The sequence below is a fragment of the Ictidomys tridecemlineatus genome, chromosome 1, assembly GCF_052094955.1.
Source record: "Ictidomys tridecemlineatus isolate mIctTri1 chromosome 1, mIctTri1.hap1, whole genome shotgun sequence".
Lineage (NCBI taxonomy): Eukaryota > Metazoa > Chordata > Mammalia > Rodentia > Sciuridae > Ictidomys > Ictidomys tridecemlineatus.
This window is the reverse complement of record NC_135477.1, coordinates 25,127,539-25,138,260: the sequence shown is the minus strand read 5'-3', so window position 1 is coordinate 25,138,260 and position 10,722 is coordinate 25,127,539. Positions and strand designations below refer to the sequence as shown.

At 49.2% G+C, this 10,722-nt stretch overlaps 1 protein-coding gene across 1 annotated transcript; it reads left to right on the top strand.

Annotated features, from left to right (window-relative positions):
- The first annotated feature begins 209 nt into the window (after positions 1–209).
- On the top strand, positions 210–2,953 carry Hps6 (HPS6 biogenesis of lysosomal organelles complex 2 subunit 3). The gene has a single exon (XM_005333640.5). It carries the CDS (start codon positions 411–413, stop codon positions 2,829–2,831), a length of 2,421 nt encoding a protein of 806 aa, XP_005333697.1. The 5' UTR covers positions 210–410; the 3' UTR covers positions 2,832–2,953.
- Positions 2,954–10,722: the final 7,769 nt, after the last annotated feature.

Below are 10,722 nucleotides of genomic sequence, written 5' to 3'. Positions count from 1 at the left end.
TGAATGAATATAAATGAGTAAACTGGACTCAAAGAATGAAGCTTAGAAAAGAAAAGCCTTAGGAGATGGACGATTTCAGGGGCTCAGTGGAGCCCAAATCAGGACTAGACTGAGCTACACGGCGGCTAGGGGAAGCTGGCCTGAGAAGTCAGAGGTTGAAACCTTTGGGAGCTGCGGAGGCTCCTCCCCCTGCGGGCGGGTCGCGCCAGCCGGGCGTGCACTAGAGCAAAGCCGAAGCTCCCCTAGCGGGGCGGGGTGGAGTCTACACTCAGGCCTGTCCTCGGCCCACCTCATCCACGCGGGACGGAAGTCTCAGTGCGGCTCTCGACTTCCCGGAGGACCGCGCACCGAGAGCCGGGCCTCGCTCCACCGGGTGGCCGGGCCTAACGTGCTGCGGCGCGGGCGGCACGATGAAGCGTGCGGGGACTCTGCGCCTGCTCTTGGACCTTAGCAACTTCAGCGGCGCGGCCCGGCTCCGGGAGTTGCTAGCTGGGGACCCAGCTGTCCGAGTCCGCTGCAGCCCAGACGGCCGCCACCTGCTGCTGCTGCGACCCCCGGGGGCGCCAACCCCGCAACTGCTGGTCGCCGTACGTGGATCCGGCGCGGAACTGGAGCGGGCCTGGCCCGAGGACCACCCTTCACCGCTAGACGCCTTCTTCCTGCCTTGGCCAGCGCGACCGGCGCTGGTTCTAGTGTGGGAAAGTGGCATAACCGAGGTGTGGGGAGCGGGGATGGAGCTTGGCTGGCGACTGCTGCAGAGCACCGAGCTCTGTCCAGGCGGTGAGGCCCGCGTGGTGGCCGTGGCGGCTGTCCGAGGCCGCCTGGTGTGGTGCGAGGAGCTTCAGTCTGGCACTGAGGACCCCGTAGAGCGGCCTGCAGCCGCTTTCAACTATCGCGTGTGCGTCAGGACCCTGGAGCCCAGCGGGGAGGCAGGCACAAACCTGGGCCGCACTCGCGTCCTGCTGCACCACTGCCCTCCTTTTGGCCTGCTGGCCTCCCGCAAGGATCTCTTCCTAGTGCCCACTGCCACCACCTGGCCTGGTGTAGCCCACATTCTGCTCATCTGGAGCCCAAGCAAGGGCAAAGTGATAGTGTCTGCCCCATGCCTTGGCCTCTCCCACAGTAAAATCCTGAATCCTAGACAAGGGGACACCTGGGACTTCAGGACCCTGCTCCGGGGCCTTCCTGGATTGCTGTCCCCCAGAAAGCCATTGGCTGTACATACCTGGGCCCCAGCTCCTCAAGGTCTTCTGTTGCTTGATTTCGGGGGCACTGTGAGCTTAGTGCAGTCCCACGGTGGTACTCGTGCTGTGGGCACCTTGCAGGAGGCACCTGCAGGTCCCGAGGGGTCTGCAGCCCTGGGAATATTCCAAGGCACTCTGGCCTGTGTGCTGGGCAACACATTGGAACTGCTGGACATGGGCAGTGGGCAGCTGCTGGAAAGGAAGGTTCTAAGTACAGACAGAGTATATTTGCTGGAACCTCCAGCCCCTGGAATGAAGGATGAGGAAGAGATGGATATTGGAGGAGGTCTTCGCATACTTTCAGCCTTGGGTCTGTTTTGTGTAGGTTGGGAAGCCCCCCAGGGCCTTGAGCTGCCTTCAGCCAAGGACCTGGTATTTGAGGAGGCCTGTATATACTACCAGCGGCGGAGCCTACGGGGTGCCCAGCTCACCCCAGAGGAACTGAGACAGGACAGTACCTTCCGAGCACCTCAAGCCTTGGCCTCCATCCTCCAAGGCCACCTGCCACCATCTACACTGTTAACTACACTGAGGGCCGAGCTTAGGGATTACAGGGGTTTAGAGAAGCTCAAGACCCAGCTGGTGGCTGGGGATGATGAGGAGGCTGGCTGGACTGAGTTGGCAGAGCACGAAGTAGCACGCCTGCTGAGGACTGAGTTAACAGGAGACCAGCTGGTCCAGCTCAACACCATTTTCCAAGCCCTTCCTACAGCAGCCTGGGGTGCCACTCTTCGGGCCCTGCAGCTCCAGCCAGATGGAAATGGCAGGCTGAGGTCCCAAGCTCCCCCTGATGTGTGGAAGAAGGTGCTAGGGGATACAACAGCTGGAAAGGAAACACCCAATGGGATACTGCCCCCCTTTGAACTCCTTTGCCAATGCCTTTGCCAGCTGGAGCCACGATGGCTACCCCCGTTTGTGGAACTGGCACAGCAGCAGGGTGGGCCAGGGTGGGGGGCTGGAGGCCCTGGGCTGCCTTTGTATCGCCGAGCCCTGGCAGTGATAGGTGAGGAGGGGAGCAGGCCTGAGACACTGGAGCTGGAGCTGCTTTTGGGCAGTGGGCGGCCCAAAGCTGTGCTGCAAGCTGTGAGTCAGCTGGTGCAAAAGGAGCAATGGGAGCGGGCTCTGGAGGCTGGCCTGGCCCTTGGCCCCTCCAGCCCCTTGCTTCGAAGTGAGATCTTCAAACTGCTTCTAGCCCAGTTTGCCCAGCACCGCCAGCTCGATGCTCACCTCCCCCTCCTTTGCCGCCTGTGCCCACCAGAACTAGCTCCAGATGAGCTCCTACTTCTACTGCAGACACATCTCCCAGATGAAGTGGGACCTCCTACCCCATTTCCTGAGCCTGGGTCAGAACCCCCTCTCACAGTGGGTTTTCTCAAAGCCCTGCTGGAGCAGACTGGAGCTCAAGGACGGCCCTCAGGCCCAGTTCTAAGCCTTTATGAGGACATCCTATGGGACCCAGGCACTCCACCTCCAACCCCACCTCGGGGACCTATGTCTACCCTTCAGGTATCAGATCACCCAGGACTGGAAGTGTGGGCAACATCTGGACAGGGCCTCTGTGTGACTGACACAGGAAATCATTTGTAGGACACGGTGATCAGGGTAGGGTACTTAGGAGTTAGAGGGGGCCAGGGTAGGACCTCTGTGTGCAATATTCTTCTGTCTTCTGGAGCAATTTTTAAAATATATATATATATATAAATATCCAATTTATACATAGTTTGTGTTTTTTGAACAGCTGAGGGTCTCAGAAGGTTGTGGCTTACAGAGGGAGTAGATGAATCTGGATCTCTTATATGTGCCAGGTACTCTGCTGGTCTTTACATAATCCCTCTTCCTCGCTAGAAAAGTACTGATATTTATCGCTATTTTCCAGTTGAAGAAATAGAATCTAGAAAGACTGAATGACTTGACTAAGCAAGTCAACTAGAAAATAGCAGCTGTCACATTTGACTTGCCTCACAGTATGGCCCAGTACCTCTGGCCTCTTTGGGCTTGAATCTGCTCCTCATCCCTGAATCAATACTGGACTCTAGACCATGGTAGAGAGTGGACTCGGCAGAGCTACACCTCTTTTCCCTGGGACTCTTCCAAGTAAGAACTGTGATGGGCCCTAAGGCCACGCCTGTTTCCCCCAGGATTCCATGAGCAGCCCCTGATTTTAAGGAAAATATGATACAGTCAGAGAGCTACCTCAGAGCCCTCGGAGTCAATAATGAGTCACTGGGAGCACAGCTACTTGGAGGGCCCCACATTTTCACTGACTCCTTAAACCAAGAAATAAGAGCATCTGCAGCACAGATTTCTACTAGTCTGGACTAGATGTTCAAAGACTTCTTGACCCTATGTCCATTTCTACCTGTGACCCCTCTGCCTAGTTCTGGATTAGGGTAGGCCCTGCCACTCAACATCATCCTAGGCCCCTGGCAAGGACTAGGCTAACAACTACCACTTAGCTTTGTCCTCAGCTAGGACCTACAGTTTAGATTCTGCTCTGCCTCATCCTGGGCTTAACAGTAGATTCAAGTTCATATGGGTCTGTGGATGGTTTTTTAGATTGTCAGGGGGAGAGGAGTAGCCCTACAGTCTTGCCCATGATTATTGTTATTTCCCCAGCCTTTCGGAGGTCCCAAGGTGGCTCATCCGGATGGCCAAATCTCAGATGGTTTCTTAGCCTCACTGGAGTCCTAGGATGACAATTTGGTCTTATCCAAGGCTTGAATGGCCCTTGTCCTGGGACTCAAGCTAGCCTGTCTACCAACACCTGTAGTTCAGCTATTAGCCTTAAAGCTGCTGCTTCTCCCTCAGCTGTCACCTAGCCCCTTCCTAGTAAGGGAGGGGTTCCTCCTCTTCTTGGTCAGGAAGCTGGGAAGTTGAAGGTGGCACAATGCTGGAAGCTGTTTTCCTGATCATGATCCTACTGAAGTGTGTTTGCTTCTCAGCCTGAGATTTGTCTTGGGCCTCCTGCTGTGCCAGGAGGAGAAGGAATTATACTCAGTGGGCCCCTGGGGGCATAGGGAAAGGGCCAAGCTTTTCTTTGAGGAAATTCCTCCGAGTCACCCATTAGCAAGGCCTCAGCTTGGACACTGCCCAGCCTGGCAGCTCAGAGGGGAGCTGGTGGCCTTGAATGGCTGGTAGCTTTTATTCTACCTTTACAGGCTGATATTGGATTATGCTGGTCCTTGCTCATCCTCCACCTCCAGTGTGGAAGATGCCAATGATCCCAAACCATACTTTGGGACTTTGTAGAACTCTAGGGTTGCAAATATGGTCTGAATGGGTTTGGGTGGAGCATGTGAGAGGGCCATCAAAGTGATGATTCATAGTGGTCTTCCTGAGTGAAAGTCTGAATAGGTAGATAGAGATCCCAAGTCTGAGGTCTTTGGTTGAAAGGGTGGATCCCAGGACAAGATGTTGGGACTTGGGTTGGGGATGTGGCTCAAGTGGTAGTGCGCTTGCCTGGAGTGCATGCGGCCCGGGTTCGATCCTCAGCACCACATACCAACAAAGATGTTGTGTCCGCCGAGAACTAAAAAGTAAATATTAAAAATAAAAAAATTCTCTCCTCTCTCTCTCTCTCTCTCTCTCTCTTTAAAAAAAAAAAAAACAAAAACATGTCAGGACTGGGGATGTGGCTCAAGTGGTAGCGTGCTTGCCTGGCATGCATGCAGCCCGGGTTCAATCCTCAGCACCACATACAAACAAAGATGTTGTATCCGCTGAAAACTAAAAAATAAACAAAATAAACATTAAAATTCTCTCTCTCTCAAAAAAAAAGAAAAGAAAAAAAAAGAAAGAAAGAAAACATGTCAGGTAGGTTGTCTAAAAATAAAGTGGATTAAAAAAAAAAAAAGATGTTGGAGCCTATGGAATGCAAAATCTAGGAACTGAGGTCCTTGACCTTGGGTACCTGAGAAAAGGGTGGCATTCTGGGGCTACAAGTTTTGAGTGGTCCTATTGGCTTAAGAAGGCTGAGTCAGGAAGATCATGAATTTAAAGACAGCCTCAGCAACTTAGCGAGACCCTAAGCAACTCAATGAGACCCTCTCTCTAAATAAAATACAAAAAAACCGCTGGGGATGTGGCTCAGTGATTAAGTGCCCTTGAGTTCAATTCCCAGAATAAAAACAACAAAAAAATTTTTTTAGTAGTGGGCAAGGCTTCAGATCCAAGGTCCCTGTACAAAAGAAAGTAGGTTCACATGGAGAACCTCATGGAGCTCAGAGGTGAGGTAAAACTGAGAATGCTTTCCTGCTCTCAGGCCTGCCTACAGTCCTCCCTGTCACCTACCCAGGAAACTCAGACCCTTTTCCCTTCTCTACCATCCTACACGGGTCAGAGGTCAGAGCCCCACCCCTTTTTCCACCTGTGGCCTGAAAAAAAAGTAACAAGGACAACTCCTGCTCTCGTCCCAAACCCCAACCCAGCCTTCTACCTAAATGTCACTGTTATAGTAGCTTTCTAACTGATATTTCTATATCCTCAAGTCTAACCTTGATTACCCAGTGTTTTAGTCAGCTTTTTACTGCTGCTTAGAGTCATAGGACCTGTCAAGAACAATTAGAGGAGGAAAAGTTTATTTGGGGGCTCACAATTTCAGAAGTCTCAGTTCAGAGATGGCCAACTCCATTCCTAAGGGCTAAAAGTGAGGCTGAACATCATGGTAGAAGAGTGTGGTGAAGAAATGCAGCTCAAGACATCACACCAAGCAGCAGAGAAAGAGAAAGATCTCCCCCAGGACAAAATATAAACCCCAAGGACACACCCCCCATGGACGCACCTCCTCCAGCCACACCCTACCTGCCACTCAGTTAATCCCTATCAGGAGATTAATTTACTGATTATGTTAAGGCTCTCATAACTGAATCATTTCATCTCTAAACTGTCTTGCATTGTCTCACATGTGAGATTAGGAGACACTTAAACTATAACACCCAAAGTATTTATAACAGCAAATAGGACTAAGATCAGAATCTACTTCAGTATTCAGATTAGAGGTCAAACTCCTACAAGGGTATTCCTTCCTTTGTGTCTAGTCCTGTCTTTCTTTCCAGTCTTCTTTCCAGCCTTTCTTCTTTGATATTGAGATCACCTAGTTATTTGTTTGTCTTCCTAATTAGCATTCAAGTTCCTTGAGGGCAGAGAACATGGTTATTTGTATTTTTGTAACCTCAGCCCTATCACAAGGCCAAGTTTATTATAGGTTCAGTTAACGTGGATCTGACTGGTTCCTACCGCCTGGGTGAGAAAAAGGAAATAGGCTCTGGGCTTTATAGATTTTTAGGATTTCCTCCCTTTTAACCATAGATAGACTGACTGACTGGTTGATCTAGACTTGAAACTGATAGAAAGAAGATGGATCTGAAAAAAGAAACAGGCCAGACAGGTGGGATGGCAGATGCCTGTAATCCCAGGACCTCAGGAGGCTGGGGCAGGAGGATGGCAGTTGCAAAGCCAGCCTCTGCAAAAGCGAAGTGCTAAGCAACTCAATGAGACCCTGTCTCTAAATAAAATACAAAATAGGACTGGGGATGTGGCTTAGTGGTTGAGTGCCCAACTTCAATCCCCAGTACCAAAAAGAAAAAGAAAGAAACAAGCCATCTAGAGCAGTGGTGGGGGCAGAAAAGCCCCCAGGACCATTCTTGGGAATTGGGGTAGAAGAAAGGAACATAACTGGTACTACCCAGGGCCCCACATCCCCAAACTAGGAGAGAAAAAGGAATAGGAAAGCCTGAATGAACGGAGATCCAGGGAAAGGATGGGCAGCAGAAACTATTGGAAATTGTAGTTGAAGTCAAGCACTAAAAGATTGATCCTCACATTGACTCTGATCCTCAGGGAACCTATCCTTAGGAAGTGTTCCACATTATACAGTTGCACAAGAGTTTGATTCACACTGACCTGTGATAAGGAAAAAAGAGGATCAGTTAGGCATGGAGGCACCTCTAGATTCCCAACTCCATAGGGAGCCACCTCACACTGGAATGCTTGTCACACTTACTTCATCAGGATGGGAGTGAGTGTAGTGGTGTGGGAAGGCCTCAAAAATCCTCCGAGTGGCTCCATGATTGTCCAGGGCCATCTCAGCCTCTTCTTAGGCACAGGCTCCCCCTGGTGGTCACTCTTGACACTGCCAGCTCCATTAAACATGCAATTACTACCCTTCTCAAGCAAGGACAGAGGAAGTCTCTAGAGGTAGTAAGTAAATCAAGGTTCTCTGAGGACACAGAGAAGTCAGAAGAGAGTTCAAGAAGCAGAACCATGAAAAGGGAAAGGGATCCAGATCTTGAACTAAGAAAGTGTCATCTAGAAGAAAAGAAACCTGAGCTACCTGGATTCTTTTCTCCAAGATTGAAAGTGGGGAGAAAGTCAAGGACACAGAAGTTTCCTGGGAGGGCACAATGAGGCCACATTTTCTATGAATTTTAAATACAAGAATGTCAAGACATTCAAAAATCAATAAAGTGTCTTATTTTATGCACAAAATATGAAATGAAGGTGAATCTCCCTTGAATAAGGGAGGGCTAGGGAGGGAGCTTAATGGCAGAGCCCTTGCATAGATAGCATTCCTGAAGACCTAGATTTGACCTCCAGCATCACAATAATTTTTTTTTTTTTTTTGAGAATCACAACTCCAAGGCTAGTGGGCCATTTGAACTATAAGCTGCACTATTATTGTGTGAGACCACAACTTAGCTGGTAAACAAAAATTAAGGTGGGGGCTGGGAATGTGGCTCAGGCGGTAGCGCGCTCTCCTGGCATGCGTGCTGCCCGGGTTCGATCCTCAGCACCACATACCAACAAAAATGTGTCCGCCGAGAACTAAGAAATAAATATTAAAAATTCTCTCTCTCTCTCTCTCTCTCTCTCTCTCTCTCTCTCTCTCCTCTCTCACTCTTTAAAAAAAAAAAAATTAAGGTGGGAAAAGAGGCTGAACGAAGCCATAAGGTAAGGGCTGAGGGAACAGAATCACTCACCAGTTATAAAGAAAAACTTAACATTGTTTCTCCCCTAATTCCCCAAGGGAGGGCTTAGGCCTGGTCCTGGCTCCAGAGGTCTCTACACAGGACACAAGCAAGAACAAAGGCAAGGAGAGTTGGAATCAGAGATGCCTAGGATGGAACTGGACCAGGAACAGAGAAGGAGAGGAGATAAATTGGAATGGGGACAAGGGTCTGGAAGGGAAAGTCAAGGAAACGTGTTTGCTCTGAGGAGCAGAGGAGGCTCTCAGTGTAAATGTTGGGAGAAAGGGGCAAAAAGGGTGTCGCCCTGAGATCTCTCACCAGAATTATAGCCAATATATAGAGCCCATAGACCAGCTGGATTAGCTCACATCTCCCAGAAGTTTCTATTTTTCTAGGAAATAGAAGACAAGGGAAGGAGGGGTTTTTTGTTTGTTGTTTTGGTACTGGGATTGAACTCAGGGGGCACTCAACCACTGAGCCACATCCCCAGCCCTATCTGAGTTGCTAAGCGCCTTGCCATTGCAGAGGCTGGTTTTGAACTTGGGACCCTCCTGTCTCAGCCTCCTGGGTTGCTGGGATTACAAGCGTGGGCCACCACGCCCAGCAAGGGAAGGAATTATGAGAAGCTAAGGAAGCGGGAGTGAGATGGTGGCCTCCACTGTGAATGAGGACAGTCCACCTCATTCTGGGCCTCCCTGAGCCTCTGGGACCTTCTAGAGGTTCTGATGCTGCAGACTCTTCAGGTCTTCAAGTTGTCAATGGACCTTTATTTTATTTATGTATATGTGGTGCTGAGAATCAAACCCAGCACTTCATACATTCCAGGCAAGCACTCGACCACTGAGCCACAATCCCAGCCCTCTTCAGGTCTTATATTGGTTTTGGTTTCCTGGGATTTAGCAATCATCCAAATTCCAAGGTGATATGCAGTCTTTTTAACTTCTATTATTTTTGTTTAATTCTGGAGAAAAGTGGGAAGAGCTAAGCATTTCCCTCACCCTTAACATCCCCAGGCAGGTTCTAAGAATAACAAGGAGCCTCAGATTTGCAGGGCAGGTCTTCTCCAGAAGAGGTGAGCAGAGCCTTGATGTTGAGGGATGAATAGGGTTCTAGGAGTCACAGAGGGGAGAAAGAAGGGAAGACTGAGGGCAAGAATTGAGGAGGAACTCAGAGATAAGCAGACTAGGCCCTGGGCCAAAGCTGGGGGCAGGATATCTTAGACCCGGATATCTAAGATAGTTACCCAGAGGGAAAAATAGGTGACTGTTCATCAAAGACTAGATTGGCTCATTCTCAGTTCTCCTTCAGAGATAATGAGGGTCCATATGGGGTAGGAGATTTATGGTCAGATCCTAGTGAGTTCTGTAGGAAGTAGGACTCGGTAAATGTTGGGAAAGGGAAAGACATTATCTATCCTTTGCTGTGTTTGAGGGAAGGGCTGCTTTGAAAGAGGAGATGAGAACAGTTCCAGTGTAGAGACGTTTGAGGGGAAGTCAGAAAGAGCAAAGAAGACTGATTACATTTCTTAAATCTTTGTGGTGTCACCAATAAAGGAAATAAGTTGTTATAGAATGTACATCTTCCCAGTTGGTTCCAGGAGAAATTTAGCCAGAGCTGGGAATGAATTCTTTTTTTTTTTTTTTTTTTAATATTTTTATTTTTTAGTTCTCGGCAGACACAACATCTTTGTTTGTATGTGGTGCTGAGGATCAAACCCAGGCCGCACGCATGCCAGGCGAGCGCGCTACCGTTTGAGCCACATCCCCAGCCCCGGGAATGAATTCTTGACTCCACGTTTTTCACTCTTTCTTTCTTTCTTTCTTTCTCTTTTTTTTTTTTTTATACTGGGGATTGAACTCAGGGGTACTCAACCACTGAGCCACATCCCCAGCCCTATTTTGTATTTTATTGAGAGACAGAGTCTCACTGAGTTGCTTAGTACCTCCCTGTTGCTGAGGCTGGCTTTGAACTCATGATCCTCCTGCCTCAGCCTCTGAGAGAGCTGCTGGGATTACAGGCATGCACCACCAAGCCCAGCATGGTTCTCACTTTTGATAGCTTTGTCTATTACCAAATCCTGACCTTTTTATCTTTTTTTGGTACTGGGAATTGGATTCAACAGTGCTTTACCACTGAGCTATAGCCCCAGTTTTTTATTTTTTTATTTTGAGACACGGTCTTGCTCAGTTGCTTAAGTACTTGCTACATTACTGAGACTGGACTCAAACCTGCCATCCTCCTGCGTCAGCCTTCCAAGTCACTGGCATTACAGACGTGCACCACTGTGCCTGACTCGACTCCTTAATTTTCAGTAGTTAGATACTTAATACAAAGAAGGTTTATGTGCGTCACATGAGTGAACACCAGGAAGAGAAACTACAGTCAACCTGTCTTTCTCTATGAGTAGTTTTTTTGAACTAGCTCCAAGGGGTCATGCAAGTGGGGACAGCTGAGAAAAAAATTCAAGAAAACAAAAGAGAGGGCTAGAGATGTGGCTCAGCGGTAGAAAGTTT

What these genes read in the sequence shown, in the direction of transcription:
- Hps6 (XM_005333640.5), top strand. Translation starts at nt 411, where the DNA reads ATGAAGCGTGCGGGGACTCTGCGCCTGCTCTTGGACCTTAGCAACTTC.